General features: G+C 37.4%; 2 protein-coding genes across 8 annotated transcripts; one reads left to right on the forward strand and one right to left on the reverse strand.

Annotated features, from left to right (window-relative positions):
* Positions 1–824: 824 nt before the first annotated feature.
* LOC139111647 (probable cytochrome P450 6a23) lies at positions 825–5,771 on the reverse strand. 5 transcript variants are annotated; one of them, XM_070672089.1, is made up of 8 exons: positions 4,347–4,900; positions 4,181–4,273; positions 3,541–3,722; positions 3,050–3,419; positions 2,639–2,976; positions 2,322–2,552; positions 1,957–2,208; positions 825–1,717 (listed from the first exon to the last, which is right to left on the reverse strand). In XM_070672089.1, the coding sequence occupies exons 2-8, from the start codon at positions 4,219–4,221 to the stop codon at positions 1,554–1,556; spliced, it is 1,578 nt and encodes a 525-aa protein (XP_070528190.1). In that variant the 5' UTR covers positions 4,222–4,273; positions 4,347–4,900; the 3' UTR covers positions 825–1,553. The 5 variants fall into 5 exon arrangements, with proteins under 5 accessions (XP_070528190.1, XP_070528193.1, XP_070528192.1 ...); XM_070672092.1 differs by lacking the exons at positions 4,181–4,273; positions 4,347–4,900 and adding an exon at positions 5,126–5,771; XM_070672091.1 differs by lacking the exon at positions 4,181–4,273.
* Positions 5,772–7,794: 2,023 nt separating this feature from the next.
* Asta-r1 (allatostatin A receptor 1) lies at positions 7,795–19,311 on the forward strand. 3 transcript variants are annotated; one of them, XR_011547250.1, is made up of 6 exons: positions 7,801–10,663; positions 13,001–13,130; positions 13,215–13,490; positions 13,575–13,823; positions 18,676–18,866; positions 19,059–19,311. XR_011547250.1 is itself a non-coding variant. In XM_070672078.1 (5 exons), exons 1-4 carry the CDS (start codon positions 10,236–10,238, stop codon positions 13,821–13,823), a joined length of 1,065 nt encoding a protein of 354 aa, XP_070528179.1. In that variant the 5' UTR covers positions 7,795–10,235; the 3' UTR covers positions 18,676–19,311. The 3 variants fall into 3 exon arrangements, 2 of the variants coding, with proteins under 2 accessions (XP_070528179.1, XP_070528178.1); XM_070672078.1 differs by having other exon boundaries at positions 7,795–10,663; positions 13,233–13,490; positions 18,676–19,311; XM_070672077.1 differs by having other exon boundaries at positions 18,676–19,311.
* The last annotated feature ends 2,725 nt before the right edge of the window (positions 19,312–22,036 follow it).

Consider the following 22,036-nt stretch of genomic DNA (forward strand, 5'->3'; position numbering starts at 1 on the left):
ATATTTATGTAATATAATATAATACGTTGATGAATTATATGAAATTAAATGATAAGTAAATGTCATATAATATAATACATAAAAAAAATACAATTATTGAATTACCACCTTGATCATTATCGAAATGAGTTGGAAATTTTTCCGAAGCATGTTCTATAACATAATAAGTGGAGATAATAATACCTTTGATTGTAATAGCTGGTATTAACAAATAATTACGTTCAAACGACAGTTGCGGAAGACATTACGTCAAATCGAAAGACAGCAGTATACTCGCGGTCTTTTTAACGAATGGAACGTCTTCCAACGATTTAAAGATCGAAATATGGTTTTCAGAAAAGAGACTACATTGTTTTGTTCGTTTAATCCGTTTAAAGTTTTGTATAGATCTTTTTTTCGTTCAGTATCGAGTCCAACGTAAGTAAGTTAGTATGCTACTTTTGTTGTTTCGACTCGACAAAATATCTTTCGCATTTGCTGTCACTTTAACATTGTAACTTACTAGTCATTGCAATTACACAACTTATTGAACGTTGACATGTATTACGAACACTTTATAGTATCATTTGATTTAATTACTTGATGTTACATATTCTTTTTGCACTCTACTATTATGATTCATAACGTAAATTTTAGTTTATTAATATATTATTAATTTTTTTTTTATTTATTGTAAGACCAACGTAAACACGTGCGTGGCGAGTTAAAATATTTTATATTAGTTTTTATTACTTAGTAATTAGATTTTATATCAAATACTGTTAATATAAATAAATTTTGGATGTAAAGACATTTAGCTGACTTTATTAAATTTGCTAAATTGTAAATGTTAAAATATATGAAAAAAAAAATCAGTAGAATAAAAATTAAAAATTAATAAAAAATTTGAATATTGAGATATGTGTTGCTCAAGAAATATTCAGTGATTCACTTCGTGTCTATTAATTTCTTTTAATAATTTGTTAATTTACATTACAGATTTTTTTTTTTTTTTTTTTTAATGATGTCAGAATGTATTTCTAAGATGTGGACTAAATCTCACGAAAACTGTAAAAACATAAATTATTTACATTCAGTAATAAATTGCAAGTTGCATTTTAAAGTAGCACAGCTAAAAAAAAATATTAACATATGACAGAAAAGCAATGAATAACAAATGCAGAGATTTCTTTTGCATTAGCTACATAAAAAAAAGCACAAAGTTCAATCAATTCATTCCACTTTTTATACAAACCATAAAAATCGCAAAATTAACATATTGTTAATTGAATTTTCCATTTTAATTGATTGTGGAAGTAAAAAGCTGTTTATTCAATTTTAATAAAAATAAATTAACAATATATACATAAGTCTTTTTCCTCCTGTAATATTGTTAATTAATACATGCATTCAATATTTTTTATTAATAGTAATAAAAATTTGTAAAAAAAAAAAAAAAGACAAGGTAATCGATCAAAATTTCCTTTTAAAAACTTGTCGCGGCGACTTTTGTTTAATAAGATGATAATTCATGATAATTTTGTATCGTATATTGTCGTATTAGCACGGTAATTTTATCGTGGTTCAATATGAAGATGTACACCACCTTTCGCTGCAAGACCTAAAGATTTTTCATTAAAACTGAGCGGGTACGGAGTCTGAGGGTGAGGTTTAAACTTATATTTCGAAAGAAGATTCACGAGTCCAACTTTTGTTTGTATATAACCAAATCGCATACCTAACAACAAACAATATTAACAATAAAGTACAATTTTTTAAATAAAATATTATGAAATTTACCTGTCAGATTTTATGCATAAAAAAAATGTTTTTAAGTACTTCTTTTTTTTTTTTTTAATTTAAACGTAAATTTCAGATATGTAGAAAAGCAAAAACATAATAGCTGATAAATTATAATTAATAATATACAAATAGTTTATATAAAATATTGTACATAATATTTATATAGATAATTACCAATGCAATTTCGAGGACCTTCTCCAAACGGTAAAAAGGTATAAGAATGTCTTATTGCTATCTCGTCTGCATTGAATCGTTCAGGATCAAATTTTTCTGGGTCTGGATAAATTGATGGATCTCGATGAAGTCCAAAAATCGGCATAAAGATTAGAGTCCCCTTTGGAACAATAATTTCTGTTGTCTCTAAGTTAATTTCTTGAGTACAAATACGTACTAAAAATGGAATAGGTGGATATTTCCTCATAGTCTCTGAAATTTGTAAAAAAAAAGTAATAAATCTTTTTTTTTTATTATAAACATTTTGTTTAATCTTACATACACTTAATAAATTAATAAAAAAAATTTTTGTTTTTAATACTTGCCATTTACTACTTTGTGAAGATATTTCATTTCATTCACGGTGTCGTAACTTAATTCACCATACGTTTTTAGCACTTCATCGATTTCATTGCGAAGTTTATCCTGTACATCTTCATGATGAGCTAATTCATATAAAGCAAATGTCGCCGTTGCCGAAGAAGTTTCGAAGCCTGCTAGGAAAAAAAAAAAACTTTGCGCAGCAGCTTCAGTCATAGTAAGTTTATCAGTAGTTGCTGCAAGCAAATAAAATAAGTTATTTCGGCAATTAAAATAAAATCTTAACTGTTTAGTTTATATGTATGTATAGAGATATATTAACATGTTATGTTGTTGTTCTTTCCGTTATCGTCTTCATCCAAATGGTCCTTTTCCATTAGCTGCATAAGTATATTCATAAAATCATGTCTTAACAGTTTATGGGTTTTCCTGTACTTTACAGTTTCTTCAAACATATTTAAATAAAAATTGCTGACACGCTGGTCTAAGATAGAAATGGAAAAAAAGTCCATAATCTTTGGCATAACTGTAAACAGTACGTACCAAATAATTTTAATTTTTAAAATATTTTTGCCCTGAGTTTGATGCTCAGAATTGGAATTCTCAATACAGTTGGATCTGATTCCAAAAGCAGACGACATTATTACGTCCGTTGTATATCTATTGATTAAATTAATATATTATTTCTAATAAGTCATATAAAATTTGATATAAAAAAGAATTATAATTATACCTTGTAAATATGTCTTTGATCTCGACAGAGTCTCTTATTTGTGCTTTACTTTCCAAATACTTTGCTAGATCATCACTACATTCTTTTAGTATCAAAAACATTCGTTTTATTTTTCCCGAAGTAAAAGCGGGAGTTAATTTAACACGCATTTTTCGCCATTTCGATCCTGACATCGTAAGCAAATTGTAAAATAACGGGTTAGTTTTACCATTGAACGTCAGTCCACGATTATGAAAGCTGTCGAAATTTTTTGTTAATACTGTACGAATAATATCGGGATCACTGATTAACAAACTTGGCTTCATAAATAAATATAATCCAATAACACGGTGCTGTTTGTATCTTACGTAAAGATTTTGCAAAAACAGACCTGTTAAAACATTTTTCTCTTAATTAATTCTGGCATTTGAAATCGTATAGTAATAATTAAGGAAAATGTTATCTGCACAATAATAATTTATTGTACTTATTAATTTGCTAAAGATTCTTACCAAAATGCTGTTTTCCAGTTACAATTGGTATCGGTAGAGTACCTAAAGGTACTACTGGATTTTCAATACAAAGCACACCTTTTTTACGCCAAATATTGAATACAACATATTTATAATAAATGTAAACAATGCTTAAAAGAGCAATGAGTACCGCTAGTAATAGTGTATATATCATCGTAAATCTGAAAGAGAAATATAACTTTTTAAAATAAAATAACCACAGTTTGTCGCGTCACTTTTCTCCTCGCGGAGGAAAGTCGCGATGAAAAGGGCGCGGACTAGATCTAACAATAAGATCTACGGTCCACGCTCTGCCGTGACACGAGGGCTAACGGGGAAGAGGGATCTAAGATCCTCGCCGTGCCGAATTCTTTACACGAAGCGCGACCAAATGTCTCAAGTAAATGCAAAAATTTAATGGCCGTTTCGCGCGAGGAATAGCGCCCGAACGAAAAAAAGCGGGCAGAATTCGTTGACATTCAGAGAAACGGTACCAAAAAGATAAAGGCGAAAATTCGATAACAAAAAAAAGCCGTGAGTTATCGCAAAGCGTTAACGCATGTAATTTTATTTTGAAGGCTGATCAAGGTTCTTCTCAGTTTACGAACCGTCCCTGACTATTTTAGTGTTGGCCACGCACCTGACGAATACGTGACGCGTCCACGTGTAACAAAATAACATGAATAATTTTTCCGCGGAATGTTGCCTGGATGTCCTTTCGAAACGCTTATACCTACGATTTTTTTTAAACTTTGTATACTTTCGTATCATGACGCGCTGATTACGAAAATAATAATCATATTTACCGCAAATTTTTTCCCTCATTGATAAAATACAACTCAAATTAAATAAATTATAATTTATATCTTTATAATTAACGTTATTCAATAATACTGTTACAAACTGAGAACTGAAACGTCTGCCCGCAGAATGAAAAACAATTTACAACATGACCTTTAACTAATATTGCGTATGTTAACATACATGTCGACCTAGGTTCGCTCCGAGGCAATGAAAAAGAAGGTGAAATGATGAAATTCAAAATAAATAATTAAAAATAATAATTTTATGATTTTTTATAATTTTCATAAAATATATTCCATAATTCATAAAATAAATTCCATAAAAATAAATTTGAGGTAAATATAATTATTATTTTCGTAATTAACGCGTTATAATACGTAAGTATACGAAGTTTAAAAAAAATCGAAGGTATCGGTTTTTCGGAAATACAGCCTGTTGCCTGTCGTTATCGATCTCACGGGCTCTAAATCCCGATCTCGGCCGCTGTCCAAGGGCTCTCAGTGAAAGCGCGGACGACGAATCTTCTATGGGCGCGACAAACAACGCAAACGTCTTAACTTATGTTGGGTCCCCGCGAGGTTCGACCCGCTGAATTCGAACGCCCGTCGAAAGCCACTCGCTAATTGTTGCTCGCTCACCCCGTGGCAAGTTACACCAAAATTTACCGGGCCCGAGTGCCCGCTTAACGTGATCGGGTATCGTCCGAACACGAAGCCGCCTTTCCGAGAAACGGAAGGCTGTAGAAAGAAAAGAATGCCATAGAACGAGTGGAAAACCTCACCGAAACTTGTCTGCCGAAACCTTTTCGATGTCCTCGCTTTCTCTCTCTCGTCGTGGTTCTCGTTCCGTTCTCTATCTCGCTCACGAATAATCGCTCACCGTTAAAGTCGTCCGCTCTAACCGCTCACTGACATCCAAGAGAGCGAAAACCGCGTCAAATTTTGGTAGAAGACCCAGTTTATCCCCACCCACAAAGATTTCACGATTTTTTTGTGCAATTTTATCGTGGCTAAATCCCGTCGACGTGTCTGTTCGTGCAGTTTTCCGGTTTTGATCGCTTTCGGTGCTCTCGGGCCGGGTGGTCTCCCATCCCGGGCACTTCCCCGCGCAGTCATTATCTCGGGGAGTTCTTCTCCCGGCGCCTCCTCTCGTTTTCTCGTCCGCGTTTTCGGTTCTCACGTTCTCTGCCTTGTCGGAAATACCCCACATGACTTAACGATATACGAAAGTAACAAAAGAAAGAATTCTCGACAATTAACCCTTTAATTGCTTTGGACGAGAATCCTCGTCGGGCGCGTTTTGGGCCCATGATGTTCCTGACGAGTATATTCGCAAAGCAATTTTACCTTATCAAATCGAAAAAAAAGGTGCGCAGTGGGGAGTAGATATTACAATAGAGGCGGGCGCACTGCCCGACCGGTCCCGTCGGCTCGGCCCGAGCAGTTAAAAGGTTAAACGACGATTTATACACAAAAAAGGGATTCCCGGAGATTCCCGCGATCCTCCCGCTCCCCTACCTACGGATGACGAAGCAGCGAAGATCGTCACGTCACGAATTATAATTTTATCTAACTGAAGATTATGGCAAAGATTTTTTTGTCAATTTAAGATGCACAATGTTAAGAACGTTATGTTTTTATTCACTGAAAGTACTCCAATTAAATTATTAATTTTACGTTGAAATATTAAATTTATTTTATTCATTTATTTGTTATATTTCTGCATTTTTAATGAAAATTACGACACTAATTATTTTGTTAAAATTTAAAACTTTAACAATCTATTACACTAACTTGTTAACTACTTTCATAATAAAACTATACTTCTAATATTTTCTGGTTATATAGTGTCTGCTGTGATTTTATTTGCATATTTCTCATGTAAACATGTTTGTCTTTATGTATGATATAAAATTATTTTTTAACAAAAAAAATTATTTATATATATTTAATCTTAAAAAAATATTTATGTTTTTACTTTTTCTGATATAATGATTCAGTAAAATTAATAATTAATCTAAGTAATTTTAGTAAATAAAAATGAAACAACTTTAACATTATGCATATTAAATTAACAAAAAACTTTAGCTATAATCTTTATTTAGATGAAGTTATAGTGTACAGTTTTTATTAAAAAATATGTTGGAATTTTCCATTGCTGATTCAATTAGTAACTTACATTTATGGTACACTAAAACAAACCATGCGCACGCTTCGCGTGCGCTATTTTTCAGAAGATCCCAATTACAAATAAAACTGAGAGAACCAATTAACGTCGGTTTTAAGCGACAACAATCAATTCAATTTTCAACTAATTCAGGCGTGACACCAATTTTTTTTAATAGGATTTGACGGTACTACGTTCTTGTGGAACTGATAACAAACAACTAAGAATTACTACTAACTGCAACTGGAACTCAAGATTTTTATTGATAAAGTCTAAACAAAAAAATTAAATAAATCAATAAATTTACATAATTTAATTAAAAAAAAAATTTTTTTTGATTCAACGCGTATCACTTAACCTTTTTATTAAGCTATAATATATTTGTGTTGTGTGCATACTTAACAATCTCGAAATATATAAATTCAGTTTTAAGTCAATTTTCAGACAAACATACTTGAGTCACATTCTAATATATCGGTTTATTTTTTATATGATTTTACATATAAAATTATTTTTATCAATCCTTCATCCGAAGTTGAGTTATTTTCAACGTGGTCGTCGTCTTTAATTTGTTATTGAAGTGTTAAATGTTCTTTCATTTAAATAAACTAACTTGGGCAAAATTTCACGTTATCAACTGAAGGCGTTAACTTTTTTTATCTAAACCAAAAGATGGCGTTAGCATTAAAGTTTAATTTTATTATATGAATAAGCGACAAGAAAAAAAACAATGTAATCATTCTTAATATACTTATACATACATCAAAAAATAATCCTCTTTGTTTGCCTAAGTGATTAGACAAATATAAATTATGTTTAAAAAAAAAGAAAAAAAAGTAGTCAGATGGATTTGCAAAAGATTAACTTCTAGTATGAACAGAATAAAACTTTCCAAATCTTTCTATTCTTTACGAGTTAAATGATATTTCAATGTATTGTAATAACTAAAAAAGTTTCTTTCCTAACGATTATGTTAACCGTTGAATATAAATCACTGCTTCGGAAACTATTATTACAGGCAGCTATACCTATATTCGTATACATATATCCGCATCCAAAACAATTGACTCAATACGATACATACAATCAATAGCCGCGAAAGTTAGTTACAAAAGGTAACGGATAACTATAGATACATACCGAATATATTGGTATATTAGAAAATCTTTTTAATTAAAAAAAAAAAACGGTAAAGAGAAAAATATTGTTTTATAGAAATAAAATTATATTCGGTGTAACAAACTATAATTTTGGGCTCTAAAATTGAAAATTGAAAGTTGAGTAAAAAGTAAATTAAATTTATTTTTATTATTTTATTTGTTACCGAATCCAGGAAGAGGTATACGCCATAAAATTTAATTCTTGAATGTTTTAGCGCTATTATAAGAGATTACATTAACCTTCTTTTAGTGAATATATATACTCCATCCATTTCTGGCTCATATCTGTTATATGTCAAATAATCGTTTATTTTATCTCTCGCTTTTGATCGACTAAAACATATTACAAAATGTGTAATACTCCACATGTAGTGCAAAAAAGAATAAATAAATTCATGTATATTAAGCTTTGCAACGTGCACATTACAAGAAGATCAAATTCACGAAACTGATGCAAGCGATTTTAATTTGTTTTAAAAGCGGAATCATATTCAAATTGACATACTTTTTTTAATTAACAAAAGCTGCATAAGAAATTTAATATACACATATATTTTACATTGTACGCAACGTGTGCATTATTTACCGATTTCACCATGGTTTCAAAAATTTCTTATTTGTTTTAAACCAACGCGTAACTCCAAAGTATTCAATAAATTCGAAATAGACGCATAAAAAGCCAATATGTGTTATAAGGGGTTCTTAAAGAAGAAGAAGAGGGAACAGAATCGTTCTGTCTTATAAAATTTGAAAAACTAACTGGTCCAGAGAAGACTCATATTTTTTTGTGCTATCTAATTATTGCATTGTTTAATACGTTCTTATATGTATTTTTTTTTTCCTTGTGTAAACATCCCTATTTCGGAACAGCGACGTGCGTAACAGATGGCGCCGCGAATTTTCCCCCGTCGTTCACGCGTATCTAGCCCCATCCATTCCTGGTCGCGCCGCACTGTCGTCCACCGGGATCCTCAGTACAAAACCACCCCCGGAGCTAGCGGTAGTTTATTGCCGACTAGTGGGCGATGATACGCGGGACACATCTCGCGATACGGTCGATACGCTATCAACGATTGTGTCAACGCCGAGAGTGCAACTTTTTTTTTAATCAACGAGGAAGCTGTCCTCGCAACGAAAGAAATTCGTCAAAGTACGCGTTAACTTGTTGAGTTTTTTGATTTCGTTTTGCCGCGGTTTTTTTTTTACGCGTCGCTCTTCGGTGATCGGCGATAAGGAAAAAGCACGTGGGGTAGATTTTTTTTTTGAAAATTAAGCGCGCGTTGTTTAAAATGACAGCAGTGTACGGAAAAGCAGTTTGTTCCGTCGGAGACAGTGGACGAGATGTAAGTACGAACTTGAGTTCGTCAATTGAACAATTGATTTGGCGGTAAGAGGCGAGGATATAAAACGAGACACGTCATATGTTATCTACTGTTTAGAGACACGATTGTCGTAATTTTTCACTTCTGTGGTACTCGTTTTAAGTATCCAGTGCAGTGCAATTGTGACCTGTAGAACGTCGGATGCTTGATGTAGAGTCGCGACGATCCTTCAACGTGCGCCAACATATGGAAGTGAAGACGCAAGGCGATCAAAGATTGTTTTAAATCGGCTAACGATATCGATTGTCAAACGTTTATTTCTAACAAATTAAATGACATTTGTTTAACTCAAAGCTAAATGTAACGTCAAAAATGTTATACGCCGGCCACCGTTATTTTATTCGACCGTGGGGTTTATTTGAAGAAGCCGACCGCTGCACTCGCGGACAAAAGTGAATAACGCGATTTGCGCGAACTCCAGCTCCCTTAGCTTGAAACGTGCGTCGGCAAATAAATAATGGAAAGTTTACGACCTAAGTTACACATTAAGAGATCCATCATTGCATTTCCGCACTGATTCGCTGCTCGATCAAAGTTTGCAGCGATGTTCTCCAATTTGACGTTCGATAAAACGTCAACAGTCGCGCACAGCTTATGACACCTCGTACGCAGTTAAATGGATAAGTGAAATTATTATTACAATTATCGTTGCAGACATTTTTTTTTCTTTTTTCCGTACTCTCAACGATTTGAGAGAAGAATGAAAAACCGAAACAAAATATCGTATCACGATATGTTAACAAATAAAATATATTAATTTTTTATATATTTAATCTGGAATCTTTCAATTTTTGAAGTTTTTTAAAAATTTGTAGTGAAGAATGACGTTGTAAAAAAAATATATATATATAAAAAAATCGAGCTATGTATCGAATTGTCAATTGTGAACGCTCGACATTGTTCAGTAACGAGAACGAGCTTTGTGGGAAGAAAGGATATTCCCGGCTTCCTCGATGCAGACAGAGACCGCGGGATCTCTGTGACGAGATTAGGATTCTACTAAGGCGATCTACGTCGACTTTATTATCGCTGTAATATTAAGCAGAGTTCCTATTTCATCCCCCGACCCGATTCAAGGCGGTCTAACAAGTTTACCGTAACGTCGTTACCGAAGCGAGATCACGCGCGGCACGTTGATTCAATCGCGGATCGCAGGTCGATCCTCGCAAGGCCGTATTCGAATATGCAGCCGGAAGTGGCGAACGCGAGCCAAGCACCTCTTAACTGCAGCACGCAATTCGCCTCGGTCGCGGGCGATGTCGAGGCCTGCCAGAATTACTACGAGTTCGAGTTCGAATCGGTGCACAGTATCGTGGTGGTGGTGGTGCCATTGTTCTTCGGTGTAATCGGCATTCTCGGTCTGCTCGGGAATTCACTGGTGGTCGTGGTGGTGGCGGCGAATCCCGGAATGAGGTCGACCACGAACATCCTCATCATCAACCTCGCCCTGGCCGATCTGCTGTTCGTGATATTTTGTATACCGTTCACGGCCACGGACTTCGTGCTGCCGTACTGGCCGTTCGGCAACGCCTGGTGCAAGATCGTCCAGTATCTCATCTACGTCACCGCTTACGCGAGCGTTTACACCCTGGTCCTCATGAGCTTCGACAGGTTGGTACCCTACGTCAAGAACGTTGCGCGCGACATATCGAGCATCCCGGCAGCGCAGGCACGAACTTCCAGATTAGACTTTATTCGTAGACGCAGTTTGCTACGAAGAATCGCGCGCGAATTAAGCTGTGGGCTATCGCAGATCGGCATACGACGGTCGTCGACAAGTACGGAACACAAATGACGTACGCGAGTCGCACGCCGCGAATAAAACGGAACTTTTATTCTTCGGGAGAGTAAGCAAATGCAGAAGCGCTCGCTTTTCTTTTAAAATGAGAATGCAAAGCGCAATAATATTTTCTTTATTACTTTCACGTCTTTCTTTGTCAAGTTTTATCCGTAAATATTGTTTGTCGCTGCTGTCACGACGGAACCAATACTGCAATCGCAAAGGAATGAATGGAACCATAACGCACAATTCATAATATGCTAGCAAGACTGTATATTTGTAGTACGCGAAAGAGGAAATGCTTTTATACAAACGTGAATGCTTTTCGAAGAATCTCTCGACTGGCAGATTACCTTTTCAAATATATAAACGGTGAAATCAGCACAGAGAGAATGGCTTGTTAGTTACATATTCCCACAACGTTCGTTTTTACTTTTTACACGCAAAATGTTTTATCAAGCGTTTCATTCTTTATTTCTTATTTCTTCGACGTATATCATTCAACAAGTAAAAGTATATAGGTCCGTATCATTCAGTTAATTGATTAAAATTGACTTTGATGTAAATATGAGAGAAGATTTAAACGGAAGATACAAATTAAATTACAAATTAATTTGTCGATAAAGATTATTTAGCAAATTAAATGCGAAATAGTAATCAACTCAAATGTACTTAAATGTAGTTGTTTTTAATTTTTAAAAATTTTTTATTAATTTGCATTCTTTTTTTTTTAATTAAAACATAAATAAAATGTTATTAAAAAAATTTCTATTTCTCTTACGTCGATATTAAAAATGTTCGTTATTATCTAACAGAGATGGAGAAATAAACGGTGCAAGCTGGTCGAGAGATTAATAGATTAGAAGGGTTATTCGAAAGACATGTTATTTCGGCTGAGAAATGAGATAATATACATTTCCCGCTTTCCGTGATATATGATAACGAGGCAGAAAAGAAATGTCATATCGCGCATGCAATATTTTCCTTATTGTTGTCCTTTATCGTCGGGAAGCTCTCCGCGTTATCTTTATCCGCATGGCTCGCAGCCTTTCAGTATACGAACTTATCCCCTGCAGCTTTGTAAAACGCCCCGGAGCTTTTTGTTTGACATTTGATTCATCGTTAACGGTTTGAATCGCGATGCGTACGGTTTGCGGCGCAACACGGGATACGCGCCGTTTGATACATTCATCTCAGGCAATTTGAACATGCCAATTTCAGCGACGTAGACCATTGTAGACATTCGTCGCCTAGCGGCAATATCTACCGGTAATATTTCATCTGCCCGCACGCTGCGCGCTCGTATACGTTTCCCCTATGAAGTCGATTAAATTAGAGACTTCAATTTTCATTATTCAATCTCCGGCCGCGGAGATGCGGACTCGACGAGATGCCATTACACGAATTACTAATATTATTTGTGATAACGTATTATCTTCCGTCACGAGATCAAACCCCATCGTGCTCTGCGCGGTTTAATTCCGCGCGTTGTTTTGATGAATAATGTATAATTCACGTCGAATAATAATACCGGATTTATGATTAACTCGGTATCGACGATACTTCATTTAAACGAGAGCGGAGAAGAAAGGGAATTTATTTTTTTTAATTTGCTACGGAATTTTAATATTAAGCCCCACAATCTTTCTTCTCCCCATAAGCTGTTGCGGTCCCGTTACATCGACATGGAGTTAAAAAATTCATGTCCAAGCGGTTAATCGATCTTTCTTAATCGATTTTCTACATCCTACTTTCAGTCGGAACGGCACTAAGCTACGTTGCGAAAGGCACCTTTCAGCGTTCCTTAACTTTTCCCCTCAAAGCAAATATGAGGGAAAAAGGTAGCAGCTATCTACAAGTTGATTTTTAAATGCTGATGCTCGAGGCAAAAATTAACTTCGGTAATTAGTAAATTGAGCTCGGGGGACGCGTCACTTTTAAGTTACCGTGAATTGATTTACGAGCCAAACTTTACGCTAAATTAAAAAAAAAAAAAAAAAAAAAAAAGAAAAGTAATAGAAGATATTTAAAATTTAATGCGTCTCTCTAAGTTCGCCGACTTCTACAAAATTTTTCTAAAATGGAAGTGTAACGAGTCGTGTAACGATTCAATCTAATGACGATGACGCTCAATCGAGAATGCAATCAAGACAGGGAACTGCTCGCAGGTATCTAGCGGTGGTACATCCGATCGCGTCGATGTCATGGAGGACGGAGAATCACGCCATACAAGCGATCTGCGTCGCCTGGGTGGTGATCCTGATATTATCCACGCCCGCGCTCGTGATCCACGGCGAGGTGAGCACGCCGCGTTACCGCGCTCCGACGTTCCGGCCTCGACGTGCCCAGCCGATCGTTCCCCGGTGCACCGCGCATTCGTAGATTTACTATCTGTTCCAGGAGACAGACGGCACGGCGGTGAATCAAACGGCCTGCCGAATTCTCAACGAGTACAACTGGCCCTACTTCCAGGTGTCCTTCTTCGTGACAAGCTACGTGCTGCCTTTGGTACTCATATGCATGTTTTACATGTCGATGTTGATGAACCTATGGCGCAGCGTACGCGATAGCGCCGAGAGCCGGCGCGGTAGAAGGCGAGTCACCAGGCTCGTCTTCGTCGTCGTCACCGTTTTCGCCGCCTGCTGGTGTCCTTTGCAGGTAAAAGAAATTTCTCTGAGAAAAGCAGGGTTCTTTCTTTTTTTCTCGATGCATCGTCGTTCACGCGTTCGCGTAAAATTGCAGGTGATCCTGGTGTCAAAGTCCCTGGAGGTCTTCCCACTCACTATGGTTACGATAATGATACAAATAGGTAGTCACATCCTCGCCTACACTAATAGCTGCATCAACCCTATCCTTTACGCTTTCCTGAGCGACAACTTTCGCAAAGCCTTCCGGAAAATCATCTATTGCAGGCCACGGGCGGAGGCGAACAATCGGCTGGGACCAGCGACGAGAACTACGAGAGCCGCCAGCTCTGGCGATATTCTCTAGGTGAGCCAACTTCATTTCTTTTCCTTATTTACCGGTGTTACAAAGAATAGATCGATCTGTCCCTGCTCGGATTATTTCGTATCAATCATACACACTAGCCCTCGTGTATCGCGATCGCTTCTCGCAAATCTCATATTTTTTTTTTTACCTTCGACTTTATCCCTCGAAACGTAATATCGGCTTGTTGCTCAAGAAAGTATGTTTCTTTTACTTATCTTAATAAGTAATTTCCTTATTTATAAATATATTTTCTACCTCCCGGCGCGGTCTTTAATCTCCGCCTTCAACGAGCCGACGAGTGATACAGAAATCCGGCTTTTAAGGGTGCAGTAGAAAAGAAGCGATAGAAAAGAAAGATCAAAGCGACAGTTCGTGCATCGGGACGATATATTACCGAAGGGGAAGTCGTATTAGATTTCAAGGATTAATCGACGGACTCTAAGGGTGGGAATCAGAATTTCACTGGGTGCGATATATCGTTGTTACCCTTCCCTCCGACCCTTTCCAGGGCGGCGATAATATGAATTTCTTCAGGAGATGACGAGCGGAATCGTGCCGGCACTTAACGACGTTCACTCAATTTACTTACTGGCTACCGGGTTCGACGCGCGGCCGTGCGAACACGTAACAAAATTTTCCTCTTTTTCCCTCGCTCGCTCTTTTCAACCCCCCGCGGACCACCACCCCCTCGACCGCTGGACTCAGCGTGGTGTATTGCCATTAACACGGTGACGTTTTCACAGCCGGTTTACCCTCGCTACCATTTTCGTTTGTCCCATCTACAGGCGAACGCCGGCGACGGGGATGAAAAGAGGACGGAGGGGGGAAATAGCGAGCAACGAACGCAATCTTATATCGCAAGGCATTGCCATTAAACGTTAAGTAAAAACGGTGGGAGCGGATGCAGAGCGGAACGGAAAATTTTCGTTTAAGGCTTCCTTATGTCGTCGCGCGACTATTCCGCGCGTACGAATGAAGAGCAAGACGATCTTGGCCCGAGTCTTTTTTTTTCGAATTAAACACGGCGAAAAAGTTTAAAGTTAACTGCAAGAAGCTGCAAGTTTCCATGTAAAAGAGTGCAAATAAGTGTAAATGTAAAACAATTCTTTTACGCGGAAAAGGGAACAATACGAAGTACTTCTAAAGTACTTCACTTCTACTCCCTCGCAATTGACGACCACGGCTAATTTGTTTATGTCGGGGAAACTTGGCGGGCGGAATTCATATTCGAGAAAGAAATCTCTTTAGGCGAGAGAAATAAATACTAAAGTGGAATTAAATTCTTTTTTGAATATTCTATATTCCTTATTTATATTTCCGAGCTATATCGAAATCGAATAAAGTCCCCCTTTTTGATTTCACGGAGATTTAGCCCGCGCAATTTCTCTCGACGATTTATGGGCGAGGATTCCTCGCAGACATAAGATTTTCACTTTGGTGTCACGTATAAAGAGGAGTCTGCGAATCACATCGACGAAATGTTGGCCATTTGTTTTCCGATTTGTCTTGCCTTGCATCGTTCGCAATAACGTTGTCGGGGACTGCTATACTTTTCTTTCCTGCCCTGTGGAAAACCGCGTTGCGACGTCGCGGGTGGTAAATAAACCTTAATCAGATCGATGCCTTCGCCGGAGATTGACAGACGACTGAACGGGAAATTCAATTAACCATTCTTTGTTATCGGCGCCGCGTGTTGTTTCACGCGGTGTGGCGGTTTGCTTTTTGGTCCCTTACGGTCACCCATTTATTCGACTTTTTCTTCCGCTCCGACGAACAAACGGAAAAACTTGCTCGTCGTTCAAACGTCGCGTTTATTTGCCCCGAATGCAATGGCAGCTATTTATGAAAACCGCATATCAATAGGCAATTACAATTACCCGTCGTAGTATTTGCACTGGAACGGCTCACAAATTTGACATTAATCGGGCTTCGAGCTGGGTGGGCATTATCAATACCAGTCAAAATTATCAGGCTTTGATTCGCGGTCCGTTAAACAGATGGGGCAAGGTAGGTTTAACTCAAAATGATTTGTCTCAACCTCACTGCGTGGAAGGAGTTTGTTTCTAATGCTTCATAAACTGCTCATTCAATCAGCTACGTGATAATAATTAGATGACGGATGAAAGTAATAATGATCGATCTTTCTTTCGTGTATTTTATAATAATTATCAGACGAGCTTGGCGTTTCGATACGACTCGGATCCGCCTAACTATTTTTGAAAGTGCGCTCCGACAAAACGCGCGACAAGATCGCGCGCAACCTGCAAAATGACACAAGAGTGACACAACGGTGTTGTACGAGCGGGGCGGACACGCGCAATTCCATACCGTTTGGCTACGCAGCTTGCTAGACATAACCGCTGTATATTTTACGAACAAGATGTTCAGAAAACGGATAAGCGATCCAGTAATCGACGGCGCCTCGAGAACGACGAGTGCCCGTAAAAATGGCCGCACCGTTGACCAATGCAAACAAGTCTTAATCAAGTGGATGTATTCCGCGAGCAGCGAGATAGTAATCCGATATCCCGGTCACTCTGATTCGATCTCGGAGCTGAAAGCTCCTCTGCGCGATATTACCGTGCCAGCGCCAGATGCCGCCGATTTCCCGTCGATACGAAAGCATTTAAACTATTCCGCACGAGAACAGAATTAGTCACGTTACCGTGCAACGTGACTAAACTATTATTATTACTTATTATTATTATTCGTATATTAATGTCTCTTTCCGGTTTTACTAACGAGCCGTGATGAGCGGCGTTTTAAGCGACGCGAGTCTAATTTTACGCGACGACTTCGCTCTCCGACGAGTTTTACCGTCGACTCGCATGTTTCATGCTGAAAATAATATTACCCACAAATATACTTTTTAACGGCAAGTTCCATCATGTTCGTAAAATGATAATTTTGCTCTGTGCTTTAAAAAATAATTTGATATTTTATGTCTCGAATATTATTCAAATATTCTCCACGTTATTATTACGTTTGTGGCAGTGATTATTCTTTTCTCACAATCGGAAACGGCGAGAAAAATAGTATTGTCGTTCTACCGCAACGTAACTTTCGGACGCTGATTAAAACTAATTAATGTAAAAGCGAACATTGCAGATTTAAGTTTAATGATGTATGGACCGGATAGTTTTTCCTTTCACTTTATCTATCGAATCGCATTGCCGCGTTCGTCGCCTTTGCTCATTCTCCTTTAGCACAATTAGCTTTTTAGAAACTTTCCAAGCAAGTATCGATTTTCGCGCCGTTTCAATTTAAAGGTGGCCGAGTGCCGGAATTTTCAAAGGCGCCTTGAAAAAGTTGTCGCCATCGGTGCTTGCGCCGGTGATAAATGAGAATTGTTTGGCAAAGATCTCAAAATATATATCATAGACTTGACATTTTCATAAATTCGTACGCAAAATGTCTGCCAGAGGAAAAGGGCTCCTTGATCCCAATGAATATCGCAAAGTAGAAGCGAATTGGAGCCGTGACAAATATCCGAGGTGAGAAATGGAGTGTAATAAAAAAAAAAATTCTGCAGAAAGAAATGAGAAGCAACGAGAATAATATACATTCAGTTGCTACGCGTAAAATATTTTAATATTACACGAACGCGATATTCCTGATTAATATCGGAGGTATAAATTCTCCCGTATTTTACAATCTCGGTCCGAGACAATGCGGAGATTTTTAAAATTGAATTGATGAAAAATGAAATAAGCTTATCTTACGGGCATATTTTTGTTCAACATTATTCCTACATTTTTAGCTCTCTCGCGCGACAAATTTTTTGTCCTCCTCTCCCCTTTTATTTCGTACGCATATATGAATTATATCCCACCTGTGATAACGCTAAGTTCTAATTTAAATAAATAAAAAAAAACGCACGAGCGTTTCGATCACTTACTTTATGCATTCGCAATTATTCAAAGATTACAAAAAGGTTGATCTGTTGAAAAAAAAATTACAGCTTCGATAGAGGCGATAAGAAACCATGTCGCTTTGACGTAACGCGCACAAATCGATTAGAGAAAAGATCATTTGCGAGAACGTGCTGCAACGTCCAAGTATTCAAAATACAGTATTTTACATACGGCGATCTAACGAGCGTAGATGAAGGCGGAAGATATGCAAATTCAACGATGGGGCATACAGATCGATGACGAGAAGGTCGATCGGCGACGTTGCGAAGAAGCGAGGAATCAAAGAGAGAAGGAGAGAGAAAGAGAGAGAGTAAAAGGAGGAAGAAGAGAAATAGCCGAGGAACGCAAGAAGAGACGAGACAGAGGATCGAAGCACGGCAGCCGGCCTCTTCTGCCTTCTCGACGAGAAAAGTCTTCCGCTTATTTCACGAAGTGGCCTACTTTCGATGCTTCCCACTCTTTCACAGAAATTACAGAGAGATCAGAGAACAGCGAACCGAACCGTAGCCAAGGAATCTGAGAAATTCCGAGGAAGTCTTTCGAAATGTTAAAATCGAAGATAAAACTCTCAACCAATTATATAAACGTTTTCAAAGCGATAGCGTTGGAAGCTCCGACTATCGATAGATTCTGCGGTTTAAAGGGAAATGAATATTTAAGAGGCTTTTGTGCAATTGCATTTTTTATGACTCTTTCCCTCCCTTTCGCGAGGGAGACTCGTGTTTCACGCGTGACAGGACATTAAATAGTTTTTTTATTTATTTTTTTTTTTTTTTTCGTTGAAAAGCCGGGAGAAACATTTAGCGTTCAGAATAAAATAACGAAAATAGAAGACTGCGGATAAACGTTAAGCGTTCAGTTAGCAAGGTGGCAAAAATCCAGCTCAATTTGCAGGGACACGTTTGCGTTTTACATTTATATGCTGTTTACTGTTACAGACGCGAATTCACCGACGGTGATTGGAACCGAACTGTTTGGCACACGTCTTCGCTCGCCCCCTTCGTTAAAAAACGACGGATACCTTTACGTTCCATAGGAATACTCGATGTTTGATGTTGATAATTCGATGTTGATGACCTAGCAGATATCACCGAGCGCATTACTCTCGATTAACTTCCGTCGCAAACTCGTACGTATTGAACTTTCCATTTCTTTTCGTTTCTTTCGACAAAGGTCGAGAACATCGGTTATTTAAGAGCAATCGGTCAGAAGGTACGCCCGAATGAATAACGCGGGATGCAGCCAGCTGTTAACCGCGCAGAGAAGAATTCCATTCACATCCGTTGTCATTATAAATCTGTTGACTCGCCTCTTTCGATAGATTTCGCAGTTGCGGAATTCGAGCTTACGGATTATGTTGCTACGAACCCACGCCAACATCGAGCGATGTTATATGATATATCTCTGAATGTGAAACAAAAAAAAAAAAAATAACGGACGTTAATTTCCCGATGCCCGCCCATTCAAGGTTGTAATTTAAAAAGGGTATGTTGTAAAGGGTTCGTTGCAAACGGCTAGTCCGTATATATCCACGAAATACTGTAAAATGTATTAATAAAAGCATTGAAATTCAAGCCACGTTTGTCTCAGTTATTCGTCAATTAGAAAAATTAATAGAAATATGATTAACAATTTCAATATTTTTTTTTGCAGTAGCTAGATATTAATACAATGCAAAAAAAAAATATAATAGTGAATTAATTTCCGCGTAATTTTAAATACTCGTCATTGAAATGAACGCAATAGAAGAATAAAATATTCCAATGAAATTAATTTAAAGTTAATAAAGTAAAAAGCGGCGAGTCGTTTCGTAAATTTTACAACCACTGTGATGCGAGTAGCTTCAAACAATCTTCTGCATTGAAACGGCAGCGTGATTTATGTCTCGCTGATCGATAAATAAACTGAGCGAAATAATATTTCCGCTGGGCTGCATGCGAGAGGCAGATTTACGGGTGATGATATTAAGAGAAGAGGATAACATTCGAGCCCCCTTTTCCTTCCTCCCACCTTTCGTCGTATCAAAAATAAAAAAAAAATAATAATAATAAGGTCACTCGTCGATGGAGAAAAGGGCAAGGGCTTAATTCGCGCGTATATCTTATTTACATATATTCGCATGCCTATCTCCCACATGCTTCATAAGAGCCAACTAAAAAACCTTTTTTTTTTCCCTCTTAAAACTAATTATCCTTCGTAAAATTTAATTTGTTTAATTGACCTGCCAGAGAGAAAGTTTCATTTTTACGTTGAAAACTCCAACCTGTGACGTCGCGAGAGGAAAAAAAAAAATTGCGTTACGTGCTTTATTAATTCAGCAAACGCGCAATTTTTTTTTATCGCCGATGCAGTAATCTTGTATTCCGGTTCGGTGCCTCCCCCGACGGCTGCTCGTGTCGCGAATAGTAGCATAAGCGGTGTAATGAATTTCCTTCATCCGATACACGTAAACGCGAAAACTTCGCTCGTAGCGACGGTGTAAGCGGCTTAACGAGACAGCAGGATGACTTTAAGTAGATGGAGTTAAGGGGTCTAATGATCGGCGAACAAGAAGAAATCGAATCGCGCCGGATCTCCCATCCGGAAGTTAATGTCCTGGAAAAGAACTGCGTTTCCTAGAGGGCGGCGAACGTCTCGACGCTCGACGATTCGAGCGAATTTCCGATAATTTCGTTAATAAAGTTAATTGATGCGCGAGCGATGTCGCACTTTGCCATCGCTCTTGAGGATTTTCACCCCGCAATTCGCGAGATCTCTGGTTTCTCAAACTCCCCCCAGAAACTCCGGATTTTCGTCATTTCCGTCTTGATAAACCGTCTCGAAGAAATCGTTCTACGTGGAAAAAAGGTGAGTGGCGCGCAAGGAAACGAATCAGGGAGATATTCGTCCGTTGAACAATGAAGATAGCTCCGCTATCTGCGATCTTTATTCCTCTTTAAACGATCACTCAAAGTAAAATCTTTTACTAGTGATTTATTCAAAAAGAGAAAACTCTACGTGAGACAATCTTCAGCTTTGATCTTTCTTTCCAGCTTGCTTTTTTTTTTTAGTATCTATCTTAAAAAATCTTATTCCGTTTCTAAAAATTATGACAAATTTAAAATTGGCTACTCAAAAAACTGGCAAAATGTAATGTGACTTTTTGAAGCACCTAATACCGTTGAAAGAGCGGAAAGGAGCGTTTTTACTTCACTCCAAAGAATAACACTCTATTTAATAAAATTCAATTTACTAGTGTTTTTATGAATACAAGAGATCTTATTTTACGCTCTAGACTCTAGACTTTAGATGGTAAAAAAAAAACATGTAGATAAAAACATAAAAAATTCAAGCTCCGGTCGGTTAAATCTTATTTTGTCTCGAGAGACATTAATCTTTTGTATTATACGTCCGTCGTCGTCGTCACTCGCGCACGATAATACGTGAATAATACGAAAAACATTATTCCGTCTAGTAGCGGCGTGTCGCTCAAAGAACGTTTTTATGAGTGCGCGTAAAATTAAATGGATTTTACGGTTTATGAGTGCAACACGCGACGCGCATAAAATATCGACTCATCTTCGTATGAAGAGAGCGAAGAATACGCAATATGTGTGGGTAAATACGTAGGTGTACGTGTATATCCATATCGCGATATTTGAGGACGACCGAACAAAATTACATGGCTCGCTTGTCATAAAGTAAAAGCTAGTCCGTGCAGTGGCAGAAAATTCATCCTGTAAACTATGGAGACACGAGGCGGACTAGATGTAGCTTGACGCACGTTTTTCAAGGATTCGATCGCAAGCAGAACGAAGTAGACTTGATCCGTTGAGACCGTAATACCCTTTTCGCTAGCGATGTGAATAAAATGTGTACGGCGAACCTTATCGTCACTGAATTTTACGAACAACTTTTTCGAGGTGAAAGAAAAAGAGATACGTCTGCGCAAATTTCTTTCCTCGAAGGAACGGAAGGTTACATGCGTTACTACAATCCGACTAGATTTTACATTATACAAATTTAAGCCACATAAGAAAAGAGTACAGCTGCAACGTGCAAATTTAGCAAAGCTTGATGTACGATGTAAGAATAAAATGCGAGAACGTAGTTTTACTGCCGCAACAGATTTGTTTTGTTAAATTTTGTTTCTATTTTCTTTCAAGTTAATTCTAACATTATTTTTCTAATTTATTAATTTGTCTATAAAAAAAAAAAAAAAAAAAAAAAAACTAAACGAGTTTGTGAAACGTTAATATAAAAGAGTAATGGGCGATGATGCGTTTGCGCGCGGCGTAATTCCGTGAAGGAATGAAAAAG

This window comes from Cardiocondyla obscurior, linkage group LG24 (assembly GCF_019399895.1).
Source record: "Cardiocondyla obscurior isolate alpha-2009 linkage group LG24, Cobs3.1, whole genome shotgun sequence".
In the NCBI taxonomy this organism is placed as follows: domain Eukaryota; kingdom Metazoa; phylum Arthropoda; class Insecta; order Hymenoptera; family Formicidae; genus Cardiocondyla; species Cardiocondyla obscurior.